The sequence below is a fragment of the Silurus aristotelis genome (assembly GCF_946808225.1).
Source record: "Silurus aristotelis genome assembly, chromosome: 2".
In the NCBI taxonomy this organism is placed as follows: Eukaryota; Metazoa; Chordata; class Actinopteri; order Siluriformes; family Siluridae; genus Silurus; species Silurus aristotelis.
The window spans coordinates 25,659,405-25,687,316 of NC_139575.1; the positions used below are offsets into that span (position 1 = coordinate 25,659,405).

Genomic DNA, 27,912 nt, shown 5'->3' on the forward strand with positions numbered 1-27,912 from the left:
AGACAGGTTGATGGACGAGGTCAGACAGGAGTCTCCATAAACTATGATGTTTGCGGATGATATTGTGATTGGTGGTGAGAGCAGGGAGCAGGTGTGTGTGTGTGTGTGTGTGTGTGTGTGTGTGTGTGTGTGTGTGTGTGTGTAAGTGTGAGACAGGTACAAACCTGCACTTGGCTTTCTGCCTGTGGAGTTTTCTCTAGGTTCCCTGATTTTGTCCCACTTTCCACATTAGTAGGTTTTATATGTAAATGTGTGTTGCTTCACAAGGAATATAAACAGTATAAGAGAAAATGAGATTTAAACCATCTGCTTGCCATCATATTTTACTTTCATAATCCATTGTAGAACCCAAGCAAAACATAATGTGGAAGAACTGTTTATGAATACTTATAAAAGACCTTCATTGTTACATACATTTTAACAAAAAAACTTGCTACATATGGTGATATATTTTGCTTTATTAGTAAATTTAGTGTGCAAGCTAGCAGGTCACTGGAATTACTGAGAATTCAACATGGCCTGAATTCTGCTCATGGTGCATATGTAATTTTGCTCTCATTTAGCAATAAATAGATTAGGACTTAAAAAAAGAGAAATAGCTTTTATCTGCAAAATCTTCAAAATAATGACTATTTACTCACAAAGTATCCCCTAAGTACTACACATGTATGGTCAAGTTCTTTATATGAAAAATAAACAGAATATAACTATCAACTAGACTATAGCATGCATTTTGTACTTTACATATTCTTAATATTATAATTTATCATTAATTAGACATTCCTATAAACTAAATTAGTATTATTATTATTATTATTATCATTATTGTTGTTGTTGTTATTGTTATTATTGTTATTATTATTATTATTATTAAGTTTATCTGTGTACAAAGACCATTGTATTAGGAGCAAGAATGGAATAACTGTGGAAATTGTTGTTGATATCAGATGGCCTAGTTTCAGTATTTCATAAACTGAAGGTCTTTTGGGCTTTTTTTTTGTTTTTTTACCATATATGGGTTTTTTTGGTTAAAAATGAAAGCATTATTATTTCAACAATAGAATACTGTAAAACATTATGATTATGAATTGCTTTGAATTGACCTGGATATTGTATCATGGTAACTCAGAGATCTGCCCCTAAATTTCTGGTATGATTAACATTGAGCTGTAGTCATGATAACAGAGAAGACTTTTCCCTTCAGCTGTTTTAGACAAAAGTGTTCCCAGCACCCCTCGGTTAAGCCTTCATTGTGGGTTTTGACCAAAATTGGGGTTTTTTGCTAACAGTATGCTTTGACATATCTATTGAAAGAAATCTCAAATATATTAAAACAAAAAGCTTTCTAACCTTGTTTTGACAGGCTGTCTTCAAAGATCATGTGGATAAGGAGCTGGTTCAACAAACACATTAATTAATGCAGGCAGTCTGCCTAAACATGTCTAAAACATTGCCTGCTTTTCTCATGATTTTATCACGTTTTGGGCAAACTACCTACAATAGAAAACAGAACATAAACCTAACCGGTTTGTCTCTTAATCAGAAACCAGCTGAAAATCATTGCGCTTTAACACTGTACAGAAAAGATCTTAAATTTTCTTATTCGATTTGATCACCTCCCGGGTCCCCTGGTGGTCTAGTGGTTAAGATGCAGCGCTCTCACTGCTGCGACCCGGGTTCGATCCCCGGTCAGGGAACCATCCCCAGCCACTCTCAGTGCCGGTCCCAAGCCCGGATAAATTGGGGAGGGTTGCGTTAGGAAGGGCATCCAGCGTAAAACATGTGCCAAATCAAAACGTGCGGAGGATCCGCTGTGGCGACCCCTAATGGGAGAAGCCGAAAGAAAGATTTGATCACCTCCCAATTCCTACCCACCAGCCAATTCAATCACATGACAGCGACCCCTTGTTGGAGACTGAAGATTAAAGCATTTTGCTTTTGAGAAACACCTTGAACCAGCCACTACATCATCTTTTCAAACTGATGCTTAGCCAGTGCCACTCACTTGGAGAAAATCAACTGCCCTCTTCCACATGTATGAGCTGTGTTATAATTGGCTAGTGTCTGTCCCCTGATCCCACACAGATGTAAAAAGTATATTTTTGCTACTGATGAGCCTACAAAGTTTTAGATGGTTTAATTATGTCATGAGAAAAGTCTTTAGGAAAGACCAAATAGATATAAAAAATTATTACACATAATAATAAGACATTACAACCAGTTTACATTTATTCACAAGCACTTGACTGACTGAACTGGCAGCAGATTTTTTTCCCAACTGTTTTACCATGAACAGTGAATAGTTTGTCGAGTTGCACTGTATCGGTAAACAGTTCACTGAACAACACACCACAAACATGCATAAACCAAAATGAAGGGACTTTCAGTGTCATCCGAATGAGGACTGGTTCCCTTTATTGTCTGGTGCATCTCAAGCGTTGTTCCTTATAACATTTCGGGGAGTTTTTTCTTGCCACTGTCACCACCAGCTCATTAGGGATCAACTAATAGACAGTGACATAAACATTCCAATTTTATAAACTCTATCTTTGTAAAGCTGCTTTGCTTTGGGACAATGTCCTCTGTTAAAACGCGGTATACAAATGTAACTGAATTAGAATAAAACTTTGAAGCTGTGGTTCAAATGCCACGAGTGGTAGCACTCAGTTTCACCATATCTGTTACAGTGTGTGAATGTGTCTATGCGTCAGCCTGCTATACAGAAGCACCCATTCTGGGGCAGATTTTCCAGTTTTGCACCAAACATTACCAAGATATGCTCTACAGTTTATCAAATTAAGATTTTCTTAAGGTCTAATTTAAAATGCTGTTGTTGTTTTTTTTTCTCCCTAGGACATTACAAAGATTTGCACTGCTGCTGGAATATACAGTATGTGCCATTTAAGTTAATGATTCTCTTTAAATAAATATGAAGTTGCACACAGGTGCAGTTTATAATAGTTGTAAAGTTTATGCAATCCTCATTTTTTTGTAAAATTAGAGTGTTGTGATCAGTGTTGGGCAACGTTACTTTTAAAAGTACTGCATTCAAATATTGAGTTACTCCCCAAAAAAGTAACTAATTACGTTACTCAGTTACTTTTTATGGAAAGTAACGCGTTATATTACTTTTGCGTTACTTGTATTTCTTTCATGCCTTACTGGTGTAACAGGTGTAATATAGATAATTGCCATTAAGATTGCACATTTTGACCACAAGGCTGAACACTTTCCGGTCGCACTTGTGTACACTGCTTTTCAATCTGCCTTCGCCGTCAGAAATGTAACTATCGTTCGTGTATATAAGGTTGAGGGTGTGGGCTGCACACCGGTGATGTGGAGGGAGAACATACCTTTTCCGTGTCATCTCGTAAAACATCGTGCAATTCCGTAAATATGACCTCGTCCTCGTCTACATCAATCTCTGCTTCATCATCAGCTTGAAACATTCTGAACGCTTTTACAAAGTTCGCGCTATTATCAGTGACCGTGGGGGTTTATCTTCCCACAAAGAGCAAATGAGCTGTGAATTTGCTCTCTATCTCCGCTGTGATGGCATCGTACATGTGTCTCCCACGGAGAACTTTTATTCTGAGCAGTCCATAGAGCTGCAGTGGTGGAAAGTCGGCAAAAGTTTTCTATATTTCTGTCTCCATTTCCATATATGCAACATTGCATAACACACACACACACACACACACACACACACATACATACATACATCTGTAGTGCTGTGCTTTGCGTGCAGATGGTTTTTTTTTTTTAAGTGGTATTTTTTGCAGTTGACAAGAGCTTTTCACCAACACATAATCTACACTTGACCATTATTCCTTTCTCCTTTTCCTCGACTATTTCAAAATAATAAGAATACTTCCATCACAGTAATGTAATGCTCTGGTTTGCCATCTCCGCTTCTGACCAGCTTCTGTTCCCGCTGCTCGCACGTATGAGTGCGCGATTCTACGTGACTACGTTCATTTTAATTCAGTATTTATTTTTTTATGCAAAATAATTTAACTGAAAAGTAACTCGCATTACTTGAAAAAAAAAAGGAACTCAGATAATAATGTGTACATTTATAAAGTAACGCGCTACTTTACTCGTTATTCCAGAAAAGTAATATTATTACGTAACGCACGTTACTTGTAACGCGTTACCCCCAACACTGGTTGTGAAGCATTAATAAAGCGCAAGAGTAGAGCAGCATGGAGACTCTTTGGGTCCAGCAGAACACTAAGATTATTATTAGCGGTGTGAGTAATGGAGACACGCGCGCGCGCGCACGGTGAACATGAAGGGGCGGGTTTATTTTTTTAGCGTGCTTGCGCGCCCACGTACGCTGGAAGCCCCGCCCCCCTTCATAGTCTCTCCGTTTGAGGCTCCCGCTGGCGCGCGATTGGCTTAATCTTATTGTAGCGCTTATTCGCTACAGCACGCGCTCCTCGAATCGCCCTTACTTGGCGAATACACGACCGAGTCTCTTCGTTTACGCATGCGGTAAGTTTTTGCATGGTATTTTCTTTGGTATGTTTTTTGGCACTGGCTCCATCGAATGCCCATTGTCTTTTTATTCAATCAGGAGACATTGTGCGCCGGAGGCGGGGCTTCGCGGACATACAACACTCGCGCGCGCACACACACACACATCTTATACTTCTATTCGGTTCGCTTGGAAATCCCGAAAAATCGAGCGGTGCATGTAAGTGATCCCTAACGCACTTTATTCACTGTTTTGTCGCTTGTCAGACTGGATCTTTATCTTCCATTACCCAGACCAGAGCCCCATCCTACTCTCAAACATAAACACCCTCGGTGTGTGTGTCCGCGCGCTCCTGCACTTGGAGCACGCCATTTTCAAAGTAGCGCGGAAGGAAAATCGGAGTCCTGATCTAATAAAATTACATTTGATCCCCCCCCACACACACGATCATCCTCGCCTTCTCGCGTCACTCCACCCAGAAGAATCATGTCATACTGATGTGTGCTGTTATTGTTATCTTCCACTTGTTCCGCGCGTTTCGGTGATTAAAGCATAGAGGTGTCGCTGTGCGCCCAATGTGTGACCACTTCTTCTTCCTCCGCGGACCAGGTGACGCTGGAAAATGAGCGATTCCGAGAAGCAGACGCTTTCTGTAAAGGAGAAGGATGGAGTGGAGAAAAGGGGGAGAGGAAGACCGAGGAAACATCCAAAGGTACCAGTTAGCTGCAGGGCTTATGCTAGGCTAACATCGCCGCATCTCCTAGATCAACTTTTCCTTCTGGACTTGTTCTCGAGCTCAGTTCTTCCCGAGCTAACAGGTCCTTACACTCAGCTTAGGAACCAGGCCCGGGTTTATACACTTATGTCCTGTATTGTATACACACTTATATGACCCTTCTGACACAATTATATGTTTCAGCTTTTAGATTATAATTTTTTTTCTTTTTTTTTTTCTTTTTCAGGAGTCCATTGGATCTCCGGTTCCGAAAAGGCCGAGAGGGCGGCCAAAGGGCAGCAAAAACAAAGGTCCTTCCAAAAAAGTGAGTGCGCAGTTTATTTCGGTGTGTAATGTTTATTTAAACACATACGCATCGGGTTTATTTTTTTCCTCCCTGCTCATGTGTTTATTGGTGAAGGATCATCTGCAGGCCTTAGTGGAGGGGCTCAGTGTTAGCTGGGAGCTATAATCGCTGTCAGTCTGTGGCCTATACGTCACCGCTCTGGATGAACTCGCTGCCCTCTCCACCTGTTTTGCAGCTTGGTGATGGCGCCCCCTGGTGTTCTGTGCTCATACGCACTTACTCACACTCGCTCATTCTCTCTCGAACACACACACGAGTAGGATTTCTACCAAATCCGGTTAAGTAACTGTAGATGGCTTTCTGGGCTTGTAAAGAAGCAAGGCAGCACCTCAACCTTGAATGGATCTGGATTATCTGACGTCTGATGTTCATGTCAGGCAATTTGACCTTTTTTTTTTTGTCATCATTTGTACTGTTGAATTTTCTTTTCAAGACCAAGTTTAAAATATACAGGAATAACAGGGGGAAAACAACTGCTATTTGGAACTAATGCCATGTTGTTTTTTTCCCCCCCCCATAGAAAGTGGGATCATCTTCAGATAAGAAGCTAAAGGGGAAGCCCAAAAAGGAGGTATCGGAGCTGAAATACAGGCGGCGTTGAAAACCGAATCGATTCTTGACAATCAAATCGGCTTGTATAATGTCCGCTGACCTTGTTGTGTTCTGTGCTGTGCGAGCAGGAAAAAGAGGCATCTCAGGAGTCCTCGGAGGAGGAAGACGAGGATGAAGACGAGGAGCAGTAACCGCTTCATCCTCGGCACTACCTCATAATATGACACAGCCTGGCACCACTTACTAATCTACTGCCTCTAACAACGGGATGTCGTCTGCTTAACCACCTGACAGAAATATCATGTCTATAACAATCAGTTACATGTTAAAAACAAAACAAAAAAAAGTGGAATAATTTTAGAATCTGTGAATTAGGCTGCATATAAGTGTTTAGTACATTTAATGGTGCTTACTTGGTGCTTTTCAATTTCTTTTTGTTTTGGTTTTGTTTTGTTTTGCTTTGCTTTTTATGTACTTTGTGATGTGGAAGGTCAGGGGGGATGTAGAATTAGAAAAAGAGAACCGTTCTGATCGTGATGTGTAGTAGTCCTATAGTTTTAGTGTAGGGCTTTCTGCTTAACTGCAACTGATAATATATATATATTTTCCTTTAAAAACACCCCCTGCACTGACTAGGTTTTATCTTTTATTAGATTGCCTTTATATGTCGATGCGTGAAAATTCACCATTTGTCGAAGGCTAGGTTGTGTGTATTTTGCAAGATAAGCAGCTCAAGTATTTAGATTGAAATACACCGTTTTCAGTCTTTCTCACTCTGCTGTAGTCGGGTAGGTGATTGAGACGTTTTTCTGATTCTCATCGCAAGTACATTCCAGTAGCATTTTTAACCCACTTGTGACTAATTTATGTGGACTGTTCCTCATTCATATTTTTCCTTTTATTGAACGTTTTACTTAACTTTTACCAACAGGTCACTTTTCGGTCAAAGAAAAGTACACACCCAGGCAGACAAGTCTTTAGCTTTGGTCAGCATGAAAAAAATAAATTTACAGTTGTACATTTCAAGGACCCACCCAAATACGTCTGGGAGTTTACAGAGGACACCTGTGAAATAATGCACACTTGAGCAGCTATACCTCAGTACCATGGCTTGTGCTTGTGACAGGTTTGTATATGCCGTCAGTAGAAACAAGACTGTGTCATTTGGATCACTTTAGAATAGTCAGAACGACTGTTTTTATTATTATTATTGCGCATCCCACATTGCACCTGTCCACCTTTCTCTGAACCATAGCAACAATATGCATCAGCCACCTCAGGAATTACAGTACATAGACAGCAGGCGACAGACTTTAGTATTCAGATAGCACTGATAACTTCTGTATAGAATGTGTTCATCATTTCTGTGGAAAAGCAACCTTTTGCTCTGTACCTATTTTTTAATGCAGCTGAGGAATCGTCTACAAGCTCTTTTAGGCTTCTACCACGTTTGTCGATGCCTCAAAGACCTATTTATTTCACGTTTAATTGAGAATTCAGTTGTATCTGTGTAGCATGTTGTGTTGTTAATAAAGTATACTTTCTCATTTCCTGAGTCTTCTTGGTTTCTTTTGGGGAGAAAGAGGGTGGATCGTGGGGGGGGGATCCCGGCGACATTGTTGCCGTGTGTGAGATGAGTTTTAGTCGTACACACAGACGCGACACGGATTGTGGCCGCGATTCCGTAACGCCGCGTACGCAAGTTAACCAGCAAAGCGCCGTGCACCGCGGCTCAGCCTGCGCACGTGACGTAGCGTCTCCAGTAATGGCGTTCGTGTCTGAGATGCGCTTGGCTTCGGAAAAATGAAGCGTAGAAGAACTTATTACTTATCCTAAAGAAAACCCCGCAAAAAAAAAAAAATCAGGGTTTGCTTTCGTGAACTTTGCGTGCGAAGCCGTGTCATCTCCACGGAGAGGGTTTGCGCTCTGATATTAACCGGGTCCAGACGTGCCGAGATGATGAAGCTGAAGTCGAACCAAACTCGCACCTATGATGGAGAAGGCTATAAGAAGCGGGCCGCCTGCCTGTGCTTCAGGAGCGAAACTGAGGAGGAGGTGAGGCCGGGGATCTGCGCGCACTATGCGGGCCATGATCATGACTGTTGCTCACATTTCATGCAAAATCTATATGAATAAGTCTCCCGATCGCTTTTAGGGGGTGTAGATACACATTTTTCCTGCTTGAAAATGCCCATAACTCCTATTAAAATGGGAACATACGGTTGTAGCGGGCTAACGGTGAGCTAGCATACACCGTTCGATTTGTCAATGAGATGCTAACGCGGCCAGCTAACTCATCGTGCTGCTCTTAGCTAGCTGGCTAAAATTCGCTTAATTCTTTTTGTTTTAAGAATATTTCAGTACTGGACTGAATCTCGTGTCTCTTCGTGAACAGAATTAATTTAGTATGAAAGAGACCCGCGTTCTATGATGACAACGATATGCAAAAACGCTGCTAGCTAACGAGCTTTCTCATTCCTGAAGCTCTGTGTGAGCTAGGCATCTTTAGCACTGTCACCAGCTAGCTTTTATTTCAGTATTGATTGTTGAAGTATATTTAGTGATGCGACAGTGGTCTTCATTCTGAAAGATATCTTTTTAAACGCCGAGGTATAACCTATTAACCGAATACAGTGAGTTGCATAAGTATTCGCCCCCCTCTCCTTGAACTTTCCCACCTTTTGTTGCGTTAGGAGATGGGACTAAATTGGATTTTATTAGTATTATATGTTAGGAATATATATATCAAATTACCCAATGGCAGGGGAAAAGGCATAGTTTGTGAAATAAAATAAAAAAGTTAAATCTGTGCTCGCATAAATATTCACCCTATTCATTTTAATTAGTTCTGGCACCAGGTTGTAATACTTCACTATGAGGGGGGCAAATACTTATGTAAGCCTCTGTAGCATTTCTCTACCACTAACACACTAGTTATTTTACCGTTCTAATTGGCTGCTCTACTTGTTTTTTCACTGTTCTGGGAACTGGGTTCATTTTCCACTGAAAATGTTGTTCCTGTTGGCCACAGTTTATGTGAAAACAGGGAAAGGCTCCTGTTTGGTATGTGCAAGCCACTGTCTTCAGCATGGACACACTGATATGTCCGCTCTAAATGTTTAGACGATGCTGACGTACTCAAAGTAAGTGAACTGAGTTTTCAGTTCTAAGAAAAGTGTGGATTCGATTCACAAGTACAAATGACTGTCACCACAACAGAGCAGTGGGTTAAGAGACTTGCTCAAGGGCCCAGCAATGGCATTTGGTTGGTGCTTGAACTCGACCTTCTGATCAGAAGTTCAGCGTGTTAACCACTCGTCCAAAATGTCTCATGCTTTAATGTTATATACTACATACATGCATGCATGCATTTTAGCGATTTACGAATTTAAAAGGAAACAGCAAGCGCATTGCACAGACTGTAAAACCTGTTGCTGAACTGGGAGCCAAATTCGGGAGTGTCAACTTGGTGTGTGTTTACAAAGAAATAGCTGTCATTTAGAATATGTAAGAGAGAATGCAAATAAAGTCAAATGCAGCTGAAACATGTCTCTATTTATTAATAATAATAGAGTCTGGTCATGGCATCGCAAAGGAGCAATTTACGAGTGGTTTATTTCTTTTGCCCTCCCAACAAAAAGAAAAAGTGGTATTAAAGAAAAGAGATAGAAACCATGAAAACGGTTACTAACGGATAAAATGTCTATAACATTTATATCCAAGAAGATTAAAGAACAAAGAAGTGTGAGGGGTAAGACAGTGGTGGTCAGTGATTGGTTGTGGGGAACATAAGCAGGCATGGGTGTAATTCATTCAGGCTTTACACACTGTTGGCGAGTTAAGACATATTGAGTATAGGACTGTCATTAGTTTAGTCTTTTCATAAATCAAAATAAAAGTCACTACAGAAGCTTAAAGGGTGCCAAATTTCATATCCATACCATTAATTTGGCCACACTGATGCCATTTCTGAGTTACAGAGCCGAGTAGTGATACTCCATATTGGATCAGATAGGATCCTGTATCTTGAAGAATGTAATGAATATTGTGTGTTGGCTCAGATGGCTACTGTGTGTTTATTCAGGTGTTGCTGGTGAGTAGCAGCCGACATCCTGATAAGTGGATTGTGCCAGGAGGAGGTATGGAACCGGAGGAAGAGCCCAACGTTGCTGCTGTTCGAGAAGTGTGTGAAGAGGTCAGCTATATAGTTTTAGTGTAGGGCTTTCTGCTTAACTGCAACTGATAATATATATATATTTTCCTTTAAAAACACCCCCTGCACTGACTAGATTTTATCTTTTATTAGATTGCCTTTATATGTCGATGCGTGAATATTCACCATTTGTCGAAGGCTAGGTTGTGTGTATTTTGCAAGATAAGCAGCTCAAGTATTTAGATTGAAATACACTGTTTTCAGTCTTTCTTACTCTGCTGTAGTCGGCTAAAATATTTGTGTTAATTATTTTTTTTTATTTGATGATTATGGCTTACAGTAATGAAACCCCAAAATTCAGTAACTCAGAAAATTTAAATATTGTGAAAAATATTGGAGACTCGTGGTGTCGCACTCTAATCAGCTCATTAAATCTAAACGCCTGCAAAGGTTTCCTAAACCTTTAAATGGTGTCTCAGTCTGGTTCAGGCTACACAATCATGGGGAAGACTGCTGACTTGACAGTTGTCCAGAAGACGATCATTGACACCCTGTCATCACTAAAGAAGCTGCTGTTGAGTGCTGTATCCAAGTACATTGATGGAAAGTTGAATGGAAGGAAATGATGTGGTAGAAAAAGGTGAAATGAAGCCCATTTAAGAATTTGTGGAAGATTTACAAAGAAATTGGACTGCAGCTGGAGTCAGTGCTTCAAGAGCCACCACGCACAGACGTATCCATGGGCTACAGCTGATGCATTCCTTGTGTCAAGCCACTTCTGAAACAGAGACAACGTCAGAGATGTCTTACCTGGGCAAAGGACAAAAAGGACTGGACTGTTGCTCAGTGGGCCAAAGTCATTTTTTCAGATGAAAGGAAAAACAATTTTGCATTTCATTTGGAAATCAAGGTCCCAGAGTCTGGAGGAAGATAGTAGAGGCACAGAAGTTTCCACAGTCAGTGGTGTTTTGGGGAGTCATGTCTTCTGCTGTTGTTGGTCCACTGTGTTTTATCAAGTCCAAGGTCAGCACAGCCGTCTACCAGGAAATTTTAGAGCACTTCATGCTTCCCTCTGCCGACCAGCTTTATGGAGATGCTAATTTCATTTTCCAGCAGGATTTGGCACCTGCCCACACTGCCAAAAGTTGTTCAAATGACCATAGTGTTGATGTGCTTGACTGGCCAGCAAACTCGCCAGACCTGAATAATAAGTAAATTGAACCCTATAGTCAAGTCAAGTCGAGTTTATTTCTATAGCTCTCTTCACAACAGACATCTCAAAGCAGTTTTACAGAATTTTAAGAGAATTTTATGAGTAGCCATGGCCACTGTGGCAAGGAAAAACTCCCTTAGATGTTATGAGGAAGAAACCTTGAGAGGAACCAGACTCAAAAGGGGAACCCATCCTCATTTGGGTGACATCAAGAGAATAATAGAGAATCTATGGGTTATTGCCGAGGAAAATGAGAAACGAGAGACCAAAAAATGCAAATGAGCTGAAGGCCACTGTCAAAGAAAACCTGGGCTTCCATACCACCTCAGCAGTGCCACAGACTGATCACCTCCATGCCATGCAGAATTTAAGCAGTAATTTAAGCAAAAGAAGCCAATACCAAGTACTAAGTACATATACGGTAAATGAACATACTTTCCAGGAGACCAACAATTCACAAAAAATGTTTTCTGATTGGTCTTATGAAGTATTCAAATGTTTGGAGAACTGGTGGGTTTTTGTTAAATATGAACCAAAATCATCAATATGAAAAGAAAGAAACACTTGAAATATATCACTCTGTGTGTGATGAATCTATATAATATACTGGTTTCACTTATTTTTTTGAATTAGTAAAATAAATTAACTTTTTGATATTTAATGATATTTATTGAGATGCACCTGTGACAACTTGTTGTGGGTTTTTTTTTTTTGTTGGTCACTTTTGGCAGGTTCTTTGCTCAAATGCTGCTGTTGTACACTGTTCTAAGCGGACCCTAATATCCTGATTATAGCTTCTAGTGATAGGCAGTGATACCCTCTCATCACTCATGTAGAGGGCGATTATTTTAAAGACGAGTGCTAAAAAACGTTCCACTCAGATTAACTACTGCTCTTTTCCACATTATTGGCCGAACTCCAGTTTAACAAAACTTCAGCAATAAGCCAGTTTAAAAGCCTTTTGGGGGGCCCACAAAGTGCAAAACTTAAGATCTTTATATCACAGTTATCTTGCCGTGATGTGCAGGACGAATAGGGTATTTAATTGGTCAGAAGTTGCGCTGTTAAACGTGCAGCAGGCTCCCTCCATTCGTATTTCTACATATTAAATGCCAGGTCATGGAAAATAGTCTGTTCAGCAAGCATTATTACAGCATATTAAACTGATGCAAAAATACAAGAGAAGCATTCACACTAGTAGCTGTTTTGGTGAAAGTAAGTAATTTATTTGCTGTTAAATACAATCTGTAATGCTTTTAATGTGTGTTTATAGTTCATGTTAAAGCCGTAATTGCTTTTAGGAGGTGCCATTAGATCTCACTAAGGCTTGCTGTTAAAGATTTTGATTAAAGGTTAAAAAGATAAAAGGTTAAAAGGCACTGTCTAAATACTGCTTGCTGAACAAAGAGAAAACACACTTTTAGTTTCTGCACCTTCTCATAAGTTATTTGTATTTAATTTGATTTCACTTCATAGACATGTGGCAAGAAAATCCGGTAATTTTCCAAACAACGATCAGAATTAGATAATAAATAAAACGGAAATAATGTACGTTTTGTATTCTCTCTGTGCGGCCCGGGGACCACTGCCTTATCTTACCGTCTGTCCTTAGAGATCTCAGTAACTTTATTTGTATCAGGGGATGTTAAAACATAAATTCATTTTGAGACTCTGTCTTTTCCAAGATATAAGTAGCCAGTAAAAGGTTTTAAACAATACTGACGTTTGCTTTCATTTTATTGTAGATCTGGATTCTGACTGCTGTTTCGAACTGTGTGTTCAGAGTGGGTTTTACTTTGCGGTTGTTTACACACGAGGCCGATTTTTCAAACATGGATTAAATCTAGTTTACCCATTGTCTGTGTGTATTCAGTGCCTTTTTTTTTTAAGGGTTTAAAGATGTGGCTTTAGGTCATTTTTTGCGAATGGATAAACTTCGTGGTCTGTGTTGATGAATAGCAAAGCTGTGACAAGTAATTCATACGATTAAGGCTAAAAACAGGTGGTGGTGTCGGATCAGCAGGTTATCGTTAAATGTCAAATGACGCATCTTTTCATCACCTCTATTTATTAGATGAGGGATTACTGTTCAGCTCCATTTATACTGTTGGGTTTGTGTAATCGCATTACTTCCCATTTTGGTTTTCTGACTATAAGTACTTTTTTTTTTTTTTTTTTTTTTTTCCCCTCCCCAACAGGCTGGTGTCAAGGGCACTTTAGGAAGACTCGTAGGAATATTCGAGGTGAGTATCACCCAGCAAAATGATGATACTTTGTTCTTGCAGCAGTGATTGTGATTCTGGTCAGGAAGCACTGCACTCACCGAACTACTTCAGCTCAAACAGGGGGTCCTGAGGGAACATAGCAAGTTGCATTTTAATAAGTGATGGTTATTGGGGATGTGGTTTATAATTACTGATCATTTGGAATCTGTTATAGAAATCATAAAAGTAATCGGCAGATTAGAGTTGTGGAATTGGTTTTGGAGTGTTGAATGAAGCAAATGATATTTTCTATGTAGCTTGTAAAACGAGTTGTTTTCTTAGAGATTATGTTCCAGTTGTTGGATGGTTTCCTTTGTTATAAATTGGCCTCACAATATTGCACATAATTTGGACAATGCATATTTAAACTGCAATTATACCTCACATTGCTAATTTTGAAATGTTGTGTATTTCAATGCCTTGAAGGAAAACTCCAGCCTGTAACATGCTCATGGATGCACTGGATCCTAGTAGGGGTGGGCGGATCAATCCTTATATCGATAGTATTGAACCCAACATTGGTATTGGTATCGGATCGATACTAGTCTGACAAGATCAACAATTTAGTTTAAAGTTTTCTAATCTACACTACTCATGTTTCCTCAATGGGTCTCAATACGCTGCTTCTTAAGCATCTCATCTGCACTCGTCCTCGTCTTGCTGCTGTTTAGTTCTCCTGTCATCAAAAAACTTTTTTATACTGCAAGACTAAAACTAAGACTGAGAGATGACCGAAAGAAAGAGGAGCTCCGTGTGGAGTTATTTCAGAGCTGGAAATGAGAATGAGAAACTGCAGCATGTGTAGGAAGGCCATTCGCTATTGTGGCCACGCCACCAAATTATACCAACATATTAAGCAACATGGAAAAGGGGACTGCAAAAGAAACAAAAATCATTCACAATCTTTGGCAACGATACACTGGCTGTCTTTTCAGAGAGGAAATGAATATCCAGGTAGCTATAATATTTTGGTCATATCAGAACTTAATGGTCATTTTATTTAGCAGACTGATTAAATATAGTCTATATTCCGATATTAAAATATCCTCAACACCTATTATCTAAATGAATTATTTTACAGGAATTAAAATATATGTAGATTAAAAATGTGAACATGACGATCCTTTTTGTGTTAACTGTGAAAGAGACTCCTGTATTTAGGCTTTAGGCTAGATTTAATTCTTTTCCTATTTCACCTAGGTGACTCCCCAAGATCTATGGATAACACAAGGTGTCTTGCTGAAATGATTGTAAAAGCTAAATGTTAAAAGCAACCTTATTTAACTTTTAAAACAATAATTGCTCTCTAATAATAATTTTGTGAAAAATTGCGTATATGTTAAAGTTCTATAAATGAAGTTTATTGCAGTAAGAAAAAAACAATTCTGATTCAGCATATTGATAAAGCATTCACCTCATAAATCATGACACATTGCTCTCATCTATAGGAAAATACAACAACTTGTCGGTTCCAGTGCATGCTTTTAAAAGTAAAAGGTATCGGTATCAATATCAGCGATACTGGCCCTGTATTTACTTGTATCGGATCGATGCCACATTTTGCATTTGCATTGTTTTTTTTGTAACATGTTGTTCCCTGCTACTTTAAAATGAATTAATAAAAATTGCATTAAATTAATACCAGTCACGAGACCAGAACCATAACCTGTCAGTTCTCACGGTTCTCGCACAGAACCGTAACCCCGTCAGTTCTGCATGTCTGTAACAATAGAAAACTTTCTCTTCATAAAGGTATGATGTGCAACAATATGGGATTTTAAACTTTAGAAATGATTCAAAATATAGTATGTATAGACTTGTATGTATATGTATAGAAAAACACTATGAGCGGGTAGCGGAACAGGTAGTTTAGAAAACGAAAATGTCAGAGAAAAACTCAAACTCAATATAATCTGTTATAAAACTTCTAATCTTACACTCGCTCTGTCGTGTGACACGTGACCCTTCATCTATGACACAACACTGTTATCAACCACAAACCAACCTTTGAAGTGAGTATGATGGTATATCCAAACAGGACTTCAGTTCACTACTTTTGAATCCCTACTTGCAATAAGTTCCAATTTAAGTGGTCATGAGACGTACACACCCACACGAAACAGACTATGAACTGCAAGTCATTCAGGAGGATTTTTTTTTTATAAACCTCATTACATTTTAAAAGTCATCCCCCCCCCTCTCTCTGTTCAGAACCAGGATAGGAAACACAGGACGTATGTGTATGTTCTCATTGTAAAAGAAGTACTGGAAGACTGGGAAGACTCTGTAAACATTGGTAAGTATATAATTGTATTGTGCTTAAAATTGTTCCTGATGTGTATACAGTATAGTGCGCAGCAAGAATTTAACCACAATTGCCTCACTGTTTATATGCATGTTTGTTCTTGTATATACAGGTTTGTGCCCCCCACCCCCCTAATTCAAAACATAGACAGCATTTGAATGTCAGACATTATTTTAAACTACATTCACAATCCACTGTAAAACTTACACTTCACTTCATGCAGTCACGTGGCGGTGGCGGCAGCAGCACAATGTATCAAATCAGGCAGATACAAATCTGGATGGGAATCGAGAACTGCTATTTTTTTTGGACCGGTTCGTAGTTGGGTCAATACCGGACTACCGATAAGCTTCAGGACAAATGATACTCTCATTGATAGTTCTGTTGTATTATCTCCGTATACGTCGGTGTTATTGGCGAATTAGACGCTTCTGCTTGTCGTTTTCCGTACCTGAATGATCACGAGGCTGCTTGATGTAGGTGCGACATCCATGTACACGTGCAGTGTGCAGACGATCAGTCATGGCGGCAAGATTAAAAACACGCGGCCTCACGTAGCAAAACTAAGAGACACCAGTGTCAGATGCGATATATGCAATAGTGTGTTAGCAAACACACACTAGTAATATAATGAAACATGCCATTTACCTCAAGCAATGCGCTGTATTTACAGTCATCTCCCAGCTTCAAATGCATCTCCTCTGCCTTATTTAGACCGTAACATTCATTATAAAATAAGACTTTAGTTAGTACTAGTAGCCTTTGGGGGGACACGAGATCGTTTTTTAAAATGTGTAAAATATGAATAACTCCACAGGAAACACTAGGCTAGAAAGGGTTTCACCATCAGCAAGGAATGAAACAGACACGGTCTCAGACACCCAGGAGCAGCCCTTTCACCATAGCCATGCATGGACAGATGACCCCTGAAAAACCGCTAGAGTGTCATAGGGCTGTCACTAAATTCATAGTGAAAGATTTATTGCCCTTCACTACAGTGGAGTCGAGCTGGTTAAGGTAAAGTAGGCAATAGATAATTTAGCCTAATTGCTAGAGATGCCAGAATTCTCATTTACATTCTGTTGTGCTCCTATACACACCTCTCTCTCTCTCTCTCTCTCTCTCTCTCTCTCTCTTTTTCTGTTTATCAAGAGGCATCTGTAACTGCAATACTAAAGATTAGCAGTGATGAGAGAACTTGAAATTTTTAACACCTTTTTAGCTCTTGTGCTTTCGTACCAAATTATTGAGCGAAGTATCGATAACGGAATCGATGCCAGTATCAATCAAATGTAAATGATGCGCATCATATCTACAAATCCAGAGTTTCAGTTAATGTTCATCACACATGAAAACGTGTAATCCGTGATTTCAGCTGTGGCGTTGTTGCTGGTAACAGACGTTTGGTTTGACTGGTTCGAGTTCTTCTTAAACCGATGATCTAGGAGTGGCATGAGAAATAAAAGCAGCATGCAACTGTGCCGTTTGGCCGAATCTGTACCCATGATGGCCTCAGATTTTTTTGTTGCTTGCTTGATGCTTTTTTTTTGCTCATCGTGGTTGTAAAAAAGTGGTTACCTGAGTTACTTTAGAATTTCCAACTTCAGCCTGCAGGCCTTCTGCTCACAGGATATTTCGTTTTTCACATCATTCTGGTTAAAGTGCAGGGAAATAACCAAAGTCAGCTGTTTCAAAAACATTTGAACTCGCTCGAGCAAACACACCACGGTTAAAGTCACAGAGGTCACACTTTTTCTTTATTTTAACCTTTAAATGTGAACCTCTTGGCTGGCTGATTAGATAGCTGATGAATGTGCAGGTGTCCCAGGGATATGAAGTGGACAGTGAGTATGTATAATGAGAATGAATGGTCGAGTGAATAAAAGGGAATATTAGCACCTTGTTTTCACAATTGAACTCCCTCACTCAGCGCACCCGCGCACCCTCTTCTGTCTCAACAGGGAGAAAAAGGGAATGGTTTAAAATAGACGATGCCATACAAGTGTTGCAGTGTCACAAGCCAGTGCAGGCCACCTACTTCGAGGCTCTACAAGAGAGCTGCCTGACGAGCAACGGCACTCCTCTAGTGGCCACGATAGCTGAAGACCTCTCGCCGAGCTACAGCACCAATCAGAGCTCCGTCTCTGACATCAGATAACTAACACACAACACTGACACTCCGGATGCTTCCGCCACCACTCTCGCTCTTATGTTTTCAGTATTCTTTTGTTTTTGTTTCCTTGTTCTTTCTGCGGGTTTTTTTTTTTCTTTCTTCTTCTTCTTTTACTCTTAAAATAGGGTTTGCCTTGCCAACCTTTTATTTTATGATTTTTTTGGAGTGCCAGAGAGGTGGCACCAACTTGACAAAGTGTTGGGTAAATATTCAAAAAACACTTTTGTAAATGTAAAATCCAATGTCGCTCTCTACTCGAATTTCTTCCTCCCTCCTCCCACTTCTGAAGAATGGATGAGAACAGTTGCATGAAAACCCTCCTCTTCCCCTCCCCTCAAGTTTTTTCCCTTTAGTGCCCTCTGTGACTCAAGCTTGAGGTTAAATCAATGCAAGAACTACTTTTTACTGTTGTGATGTAAATACACGTAGCCTAGTGCTTATGCTTGAGGCTTTCGATATTTTTCTTTTTTTTTTTTTTTTACGCATCCATTTATATTTTTTTCTTCCTTGTAAGCGAGCGCGAGGGAGCATGTATTTGTGTGAGTAGTGCGAGTATGTGTTTGTTCTTTCCGAAACCACCCCCCAACAATAAGAAGGAAATGCTTAGTTGGCTGAACGGATGGAATTGGTGAGAGGTCAGTTGGTTTGCATGAGCACTGATATTTATTTGTCTTACAAGTTTGGGATCTGATGAATGTTCAACCTTGTATTTGGTGTCAGTAGGTCTTTTGAGGTCTTTTCCTCCCCTTTATGCCTGTCTTGCCATTTTTTTTTTTTATTACATTTTTGTAAATATCTTATGGGTTGACGAAATACACACCTGGGTTTAATTGTGCTTGTTACCTTACCGGAGCGGTGCCTAAACTTGTGCGAACACCGACTTTACAGTGATCGTAAAACCCCCCCCAAAAATGCTTGGAAAGCCAGAACTTATTGGAAGCAAGCAGGGTACACCAGCAGGATGTAATGGTTTTCGTTCACCGCTTGCATCCATTCATGCTGAAACATGTATTGTTGAGAGCGAGTCCTACAGGTCCAGTAATTTCAAATCAGTGATGATTACAGAGATGATTTTTTTTTTTTTTTTTTTTAAGTATTTAACCAAACCGCCACTCAGAACCACTTAAATCAGAACGTGTGACAGGGTTATAGAGTTTGAGGAGGTGACATCAGTGAACCTCAACTGGACAGTTTCTTGGAAAAGAACCCAATAGGCGCATATCGAGTGGATTCCGTTTTTCCGCCTTTTTAATTTATTAGTGTCTCCTGTTACGGAGCTGTTTATTGGACCTTGTAGGCGAGGCCAGAGTAACAAACTAATGTTTCCCCCCCCCATCCACCATCTGGTACCAAATAATTTTGCATATATAAATGTGGGTTGGCTTGGGCGAACATTTAACATTGTTAGACAAAAAAAACAAAAAACGGTCTTAACATCGATCAATTTTTGAAAACAATACAGTAAATAAATTCAAATCGAGGAATTATAATGTAAAACGTCACTTGCAGCATTTTAACACAAGTCTCTTTGTTGTCTGTTCAGATCATTGTTCACGTTTATGCTGGTGCAGAAAGAACTGTAGTTCTTTGGGCTACATTTGACACTTTGTCCATTTCAGCATGAAGCACAGCCATCAAACAGCGCGTGACCTTTACTGTGTGGCAAAATCAGTCTCGGCTAGCGAGGTTTTAGAACGCTCTAGGTAGATTAACCCCATTTTCTGCCTGGTTTCGTAAAACTGGGTGCTTACCTGATGTGATCTTTACAGACAGCTAAGGCAAAGTAGCCTAAGTAAGTCAGTTATTCCCGTTTTCTTTGAGGAATGTATTTGTTTTTTTGGGCTTTTTCCGAATTATTTGCCAGAATTCTCAGACACCCAGACCACCTGACATATACCCCAGAAATGACCACAAGATTAAAAAAAATTTTAACATTGAAGGCACTTTTGAGTTTGGTTAATAACAAAAAACACATGCCTTAGCCATCCCATGAATTATGTTAAGTTGTAAAAAAAAAAAAAAGCTCATGCCAACTGCATGAAGGCTAATATGGCCTCATTAGGTACCATCCTGATTTGGAGATGGTGGTATTTATGTATAGCACTCCATTCCCGCTTAAACAGATCGATGTCGCGCTGTCAAAAACAAACAAGCAGCGCTAAACAAGCCTCGTTTAAAGGAGACCTTGTTTCAAAATGTAAGAATTGTGGACTGTAAACCCCCTCCCCCCTTTTTATTTCTCTTTTCCTCTTTGTATAGTAAGTTGTCTTAGCCAGGCTGCTTACTGCCCTTCTGATGGCATGCAGCAGTTGGCACAATACTGTGAATCTGGAGCCACTGTAGTTAGCCACTTTTTATTTTACTTTCTGTAAAGAGTAAATAAAAAAAAAAGACAACACAGTATGTGGTACACATTGCGAGTTTCTGGTAAATGGCGACAGAACTGTTAAAGCCCCCGAACAAGACGTTTGGGAATGTATACTTTTTGGGCTGTTTAAGTTGCTGTAGGTGCAGGTTTACGTTTCTTATAGCCGATCACCTCATTTCACAATCATGAGTCCGAGTTGATTCAGAGCTCATGGATGCAAATTAAGCAGATTCCAGAGCTGATCCAAATGCTGCTATTAGGATATTTTGGTTAATTCCGAGCACACAAGCAAAAAAAATATATAAATTCTCCTTATGTCGGCTAACTGAACCAATTAAGAATTTTGCTAGATGTGAATAGTTTGTATTGATTTATGCAACACTAAAAATCACCATTTTAGATTATTACTTAGTAATATAGATGGGTTTAAAATTAATAAAAGGATCTTTTTTCCCTTTATTTTTATTTTTGCTAGAGGTTAAAACAAACTGGATAAGAATCTTATGAATGTCCCAAAGCACAACCACTTGCGCGCACACACACCTAAGTTTTTTTTTGTTTTTTTTAAACTGGATCTCCTGTGCAGTAAAAAGCTGGATCTACTAATAGAAGGAAAATGTTACCATTTTCAAAAATTGCCCAAATCTGACTCAAGTCTTGTTTAGAAAAAAGAAAAAAAAGTTAAATTCCAAACCAAGAATTGGTAACTACTGCATTTTTTTTTTTTGTGCAGAACAAAGTCGACCTACAGGCTTCATTCCCCCTATTGCACATTTAGTAGTGTAATCCATCAGACCTGGATTAAATTGTGCAGTGTACATTATATACACACGTGTATATATAAACCACCAGCTCTATCTAAGATATGTTTTACATTTGTCACTTGTCGGCTTATGAACGCCTGCTTCACTTATACAGCCCAGAAAGCTGTGACGATTTTCTGTTTAACAAACACGCCTGGAATGTTTGCTTTGTGATTTTGGGATTGTGAAATATACCAGTATGAGAATGTAATTTAAATGTGCCAACAAATAAACATCAGTATTTCACATTACCATTTTACTGTGCTTATTTGTATATCATTTTTAACATGTGACTGACATTCTGGTAGAACTGTCAACACCCCATACTGGCTGGATATTTCATCTGTATTTTGGTGCTTCCATGATCATAGTTGAATGCCTGGTATTACAATCCCTTCAAAACCAAACCATTACAGTACGAGAAGTGGAGCATTCGGAATAGACAGGCAACTTTAGAATTAGGCCTACAGATTAAATAACTGGTAATCATATCAAAATTATTTTTGCTTAAGTTCAACCAAAACAAATACATTTTGCATAATTGCTATCACAAAAAAATGCCTGAGCTCACTAGCACATGGTATGAAAACCAATAAACCAGTGTGCACACATCTTAAAATGTTTCATGTAAAGGCCAGATGCAACAGGAGACTGAAAAGTGGGTAAGAAAAAAAAAGTAGCCATGAGCATAAATTGTTTCCAAAATTTATTATACACAGAATGTGGCGAATTACTGTGGCTGCTGTCCTCGGCCACGCCCGAAGCCACCTCTCTGTGAGTGGGAAAGAAAGGGGGGGGGGGGGGGCACACACAAAAAAAAGTTAGCATTACCTCGTTCCCTCCAATTCCCAATAATGGACACTGCAAGACATGTACAGATCTCAGCAATAGTACTTACAAACTGGAATTCTGTAGCAGCTCCTGCACCTGCTTCAGCCTTCTTATCTGCTCCAGCTGCAGAAACAACGAATTAGAGACCATGTAATGAAGCTACATGCTTAATATATGTTAACTCGCTTGGACATAAACGCTGGCCAACAATGAAGGTGTAACAGAGCACATGCCGTAATATAGCAGCACTGTAAACTTGTGACTGTCATATGTTAGAATTTCTTCGGTAGAAAAGATGAGTTGAGCTGCTCTATTCTGCGACGGTGCGTGCTGTATACTTACGCTGAGCTGCGGATCGCCTGTAGGCATCTCTGTCTCCCTCTCCACGTGCCAGACGTGCTGGTCTCTCTCCCTCAAGACCTGAAACAGGGACAAAGAACTGGGCTCAGCTGTCTTGAAGGCACTCAAACTACAAAACTATACTTCTAAGCAATGATTGTAAGCACTTAATAGAAAGATTAAAAAGTCTTTACCCTTGGGGCGGGGCCTGGCTGTTTCAGGGCGGGTCTGGCGGCGTAGAGTGGCAGGTACAATCTCAGGGGGCAGGTGCAGGAAGTCCCTCAGGTACTGGATGCCCTCGTTGGTCAAGTACCAGTAGAAGTGGCGCCATGCAAACTGCTCCTTAACGTACCCGCAGGACTTCAGAGACTGTCAGAAAGGCGAAAAGTAGACACTTCACTCACTGTATTTTACATTAAACTCATTCAAAGGTGTGAATAAAGACCTTTATTCATAATGTCTTGGATGTATTGTCTTTAAAAACATTTCTTGACAATATTGTGAGCTCAGGGTGAAGTTGAAAAGCTTTACACAAGCTCCATGAAGGAAACCATTACTATGTGTAAGCCGTGGTGATGCAGAACATGGCTTAAGTGTTTGGCTCTTGGACTAGCTGTAAAAAAAAGTAGCCACAATATTCTTGGTCGAATCTCATTTTTGTTTTCTATCGCTCACGTCTCCAAAAACTAAAAAGTGTACGCGCATCTATATAAAAAAATATATGATAAAATAAACAAAAAAAATCACGAACTGATGAATAAAGATAATCAAGCAACAGGTTTGTGTATCAAGTGGTCAACTGGTTTTACTACATCCTAATAAGAGGTTGTGCTTCTCATCTAATGGATTCTTGACTGAGCAGACGAAACCGCCCGAGAAGGAGTTTGACAAAAAATGTAAATAAGCATTCAAGCACTAAAGTGTTTGTCACAGACATCATGCCTGTGCATAAAGATTTGGGTTACAAATGAGTTTAAAACCTAAAGATCATGTCCACCAGGTGATTCCTATGGTTTTATTACATCTTTAGTTTTAAGCTCATTTGTATCCCAAATCTTTATCCAAAGCATGACTTTAGTGACAAAAGCTTTGTTGCTCATTTACATTTCACAGGAAACCGCCAAATAAGTATTTAAAAAGTCGGTACACAAAAGAAATCGGGTGCATGGTCAGAAAAAAGCACAAATAGTGCTCCACACGATCAGAAGCACTCCAAGTTCTGAGCATGAAGTCCATGACTATGTCTTACATTTTATTTTCAAACAGATCTGGAGAATAGTGTGGTAACAAACTGCAGCAAACTTGTCTATACTGATATATCTGATATCATGCTCACCTGCATGGCCTTCATTACGTGAAGGTTGGGCACATTTTTGTCGGCGAGCTCCGGGTGCTTGGCCAGATGCACATCCTTTTTAGCCACCATCACGCCCTCTTTGAAGAGGAGCTCGTAGATGGCAATACGATTCTTCTTGGGCATCAACATCTGCACAAACATTAGAGAAATTAGCAGAATTTAAGCACCACAGAGTAACACTTGTTCATGAGCAGACCTACTTATAGGTTTACAAGTCTAGTAATCACTAGAATCTAGTGCAGACACATCAAACTCAAGGCCCTGGGCCAATTCCAGGCTGTGGATCCATCATATCTGCACTGCAATGTAATAAGTTTCTCTTATAGACCATTTCTCTCATTTGATAAAGTAAACAATAACAAACGCGTTGCGAGGGTACTGCGTTGCGAGGGTACTGCGCATGTCCGGTCATTTTTAAAGCACCGAGCTGTCAAAACAAAATGACTAGCACATACTTTAAGTTTAGCTGAAACAGAACAGTTAAAATGTTTATTAATGCTAAAAACAGATGAGACCGTGGAATTACCAGAGCCATTAAAACGTACATTCAGGCGACAACTTTTCACTCAGAAAATTAACCGTTTACCTGAAGTAATGAATGCACACGTGTTTTACCTGGTTAAATACGAAGACTTTTCGTATTGCTGGATGGCAATAATTACTTAATATTCGGTCACACAACGCCGAATGATGTTTAGCTTGTGTTTGAGGCTGGTTTTCATGCCGTCGTTTGTTTGGGTCGTTGCTATGGTAACCGGGGAGGCTAGCATGGCCGGACAAGTCTGTATGTCCATGCTCATTGTAAATTAAACGAAAGGCAAGTTTATAAATGACATACTGCAACTTCAAATAAGATCTGGAGACCATACCGCGAGAACAGTGATTTGGAATCGCGGGAACGAAGTGTGTGCGCGGGAGGAGGGAGTTGTGAGTGGAGAGAGAGAGAGAGAGAGAGAGAGGATGCACTGTTTAATCGGCTGTGGATAATGTACGAGTTTCCCTTCCCGATGTTCAATAAAACAAGTGTAGCGATCTCCCGAAGCCTCCGAGCCGCACTGGTGAGAACCCGATCGGCAGAACAAAAGCAAGAAGCCACGAACGCGTTACAAAACTGCGTTCCACCAGAACTTACTGCATACAGTTATTTCACGCGTGTTGAAATAGTTGCGTTCAGATTAGATGACGTGTGTAGCCATGTTCATGTTGCGGTGGAACAGCGTGTGTTAGGGTTTGAATGCTCCATCTGAACCGTGTGTGTGGTCACAAACAAACAAGAAGGTGCAATACAACGCTGGCGAACGTCTTTGAAAACAAATCATTGATATTCACCATGTGTTGGTTTTATATAAAAGAAGAGTTGATATTATATAGTTGTCACTATTTACTGATCAGACGTCACTTCCCAACATGAACGAATGGTCATTATAATGTTCTAGAACTGGCAAAGTTTGACTCTGTGGGCACTGCAGTTTCTACGCTTCATCCCTGACACGATGCTCCAGCTCACCTGTAGGTTACTTTAATGCTCTGCATGTCTGTGTGAGCATTTTATCCGTTATAAAGATGAACAAAAAAGCACAAACATGGATCATCTCACTGAGGCACACCATCACGCTATGCTTTTCCAGGACAGAATAACTCCAAGCCACAATGACCTGCCTTACCAAAAACAGATGCTAAACATCCTGGTCAGACAAATACACCTAAGAGCAGAATGCACTGTTTTTACTTGCTGTTTGATTTCCGCACTTTATTCTGTATCTTCTTTGTCTTCTTGTTCATTTAATGTTAAGTGTTGACCCTCTACTTAGACCCAGTATTTCTTAAGGCCTCCTATGACCTGCTCTTGTGCAAAAATATCCCTGTTCATTATCTTTTCATCTCTCATTAATACATTTGGAAACTGACTGAGAGCGAGTTTAGATAGAGTGGTGCTTGATTGTCATCCACAGCTTCTAATAGAACTGTAGTCATAAAGCTCCTACTGGTTTTCGTTTCCCTCGCACCCTCCACCATTAGCGCCACATTACCGAGCCATCATGCGAAACGTTAAGCTCCTGCCAACAAAAAATTAGCACTGCGTTCATACCCTCATATCTCCACGTTCAAGTTAAATATCATAAATATATAAACTCAAACCATCCAGTGCCATATTCCGCTTCCGGTACCGAAAAAACTATGTTAGCTTCTATCTCCTAGCATACTCTGACCGATACATATCCACTATCAACAATAACCAAACAAAGCTCCATTTACTAAAAGACTGCCGAGCACATACGCATTACATATATTTCTTACAGATTTGCCATGAAAAAACACTGAATTTTAAAAGATTGGTTTGATTTTTGATGGATTTTTTAGCGTTACACTCGACCTACCTTTGCGCTTGTTGAGAGACCGGGGCCGGAAAGGACCGCTTCACAGCACTTCCGGGGGTTCTATCATCAGAAACGGGCGTCAGTGTAAACAAAACAAACACCGCCATCTAGCGGCCTGGATGTTATTTTTTTCACGTCACTGAGCGACATCAAGCTTGATCAAATAGAATAGACTTATTTGTCATGTATACATTACAGCACACTGAAATTCTTTTTTTGCATATCCCAGCCTGCTCGAAAGTTGGGGTCTGAGCGCAGGGTCAGCCATGATACGGTGCCCCTGGAGCCTTGCTCAAGGGCCCAAGAGTGGCAGCTTGCCTGAACCACCGACAGTAACCCAGCACCTTAACCGCTGAGCTTGCACTCCCCACTTCATTCCTGCAATCCAAATCACAGTTCTGTTATATATTTATGCATTCATTCTAATGTGTAATTAATTCAATAGTATCAGCTAATTTATATAATTTATGGACTTGTATGGCTGATGAACCACATGATCCAAGTTTAATATGAAATATTTAACAAAGAAAAAAACATACACATGTTTTGGGTACTTAAATTTGCCTGTACGCCTACTCATTCATGCAATCATCTAATCAGTGAAACATGCATCAGCAGTGCACTGCAAAATAGATTTGACTGGAGCATGATTCCTGGTGCCAGACATGTTGACAGACTAGAATTTATTCAGGATGGTGCAATAAAGAAAACACATCCAGTCAGCAGAGGTTCACCAAGGTCTATAGTGACCGGCCAGACTTATTTGAGCTGGCAAAAAAAATATATATATATATATATATATATATATAAAAAAGCCACAGTAACTCAGATAATGACTTTGAACAATTAGGGTGAACAGAAAAACATCTAATTAAGATGCACATCCTGTCAAATCTTATCTCGAGTCAGCTACAACAGCAGAAGACCATAATGCTTCTGTCAGCCAAAAAAAAGGCAGACGGATGATAAGGCCAGAATTTGGCACCAACAGTATGAATCCATGAGACCAATCTGCCTTGTGTCCAAACAGTCAAGGCTGGTGGAGGTGGTATAATGGTGTGGGGAATTTCATAGCTACTTCCAGCACCTTGTCACAAAGCAAAAGTTGTCTCAAACTAGTTTCCTAAAAAATGAATTCAGTGTTCTTCAGAAGCCTTCACATTTACCAGATTTGAATCCAAGAGAACAGGAGAATTGCAGTTGTGTATGTGCCTAAAAGCTTTTTCCATATTGTGTAAGTATACAAGGATCAGTATCTCAAAAATATTTTTCTTTAAAAGATATCGTGGAATCCACAAGGAATTAAGGCTTTTATGTGAGCATCATTAGGCCCTACACAGTATTAGTAGAGGGTTCCTAAAGAAGTTTTTGATGAGTGTATCATCTCTGAAATAGTGAGACCTATTATAAGGAGACATTTAACATTTATGAAAGAGGTCCCAGGTGTCAGTGCTTTGTAATGTTGAGACCATTTGCAAGCAAGGGGTTTCTTTAGGTCAGAGGAGTTTGTGTGTAGCAGATTTTCTGTAACAACACAAATACTGCATTATTGTCTTCTTAACTTCAAGAGACAAAGAAAGACATGTATAAAGCATTAAAACTATCAAAATATAT

The 27,912-nt window shown here is 39.8% G+C and overlaps 3 protein-coding genes across 7 annotated transcripts; 2 read left to right on the top strand and 1 right to left on the bottom strand.

Annotated features, from left to right (window-relative positions):
• Positions 1 to 4,337: 4,337 nt before the first annotated feature.
• Positions 4,338 to 7,661, top strand: hmga1b (high mobility group AT-hook 1b). 5 transcript variants are annotated; one of them, XM_083527592.1, is made up of 5 exons: positions 4,338 to 4,497; positions 5,090 to 5,192; positions 5,443 to 5,541; positions 6,083 to 6,133; positions 6,243 to 7,661. In XM_083527592.1, exons 2-5 carry the CDS (start codon positions 5,103 to 5,105, stop codon positions 6,303 to 6,305), a joined length of 303 nt encoding a protein of 100 aa, XP_083383718.1. In that variant the 5' UTR covers positions 4,338 to 4,497; positions 5,090 to 5,102; the 3' UTR covers positions 6,306 to 7,661. The 5 variants fall into 5 exon arrangements, with proteins under 5 accessions (XP_083383718.1, XP_083383722.1, XP_083383719.1 ...); XM_083527596.1 differs by having other exon boundaries at positions 4,339 to 4,497; positions 5,443 to 5,520; XM_083527593.1 differs by lacking the exon at positions 4,338 to 4,497 and adding an exon at positions 4,540 to 4,699.
• A 122-nt stretch (positions 7,662 to 7,783) lies between these two features.
• nudt3b (nudix (nucleoside diphosphate linked moiety X)-type motif 3b) lies at positions 7,784 to 21,644 on the top strand. The gene is made up of 5 exons (XM_083530985.1): positions 7,784 to 8,169; positions 10,199 to 10,309; positions 13,679 to 13,723; positions 15,956 to 16,040; positions 18,011 to 21,644. The coding sequence occupies exons 1-5, from the start codon at positions 8,071 to 8,073 to the stop codon at positions 18,205 to 18,207; spliced, it is 537 nt and encodes a 178-aa protein (XP_083387111.1). The 5' UTR covers positions 7,784 to 8,070; the 3' UTR covers positions 18,208 to 21,644.
• A 442-nt stretch (positions 21,645 to 22,086) lies between these two features.
• rps10 (ribosomal protein S10) lies at positions 22,087 to 26,438 on the bottom strand. The gene is made up of 6 exons (XM_083531036.1): positions 26,299 to 26,438; positions 23,900 to 24,049; positions 22,758 to 22,932; positions 22,567 to 22,644; positions 22,292 to 22,347; positions 22,087 to 22,165 (listed from the first exon to the last, which is right to left on the bottom strand). The coding sequence occupies exons 2-6, from the start codon at positions 24,047 to 24,049 to the stop codon at positions 22,124 to 22,126; spliced, it is 501 nt and encodes a 166-aa protein (XP_083387162.1). The 5' UTR covers positions 26,299 to 26,438; the 3' UTR covers positions 22,087 to 22,123.
• Positions 26,439 to 27,912: the final 1,474 nt, after the last annotated feature.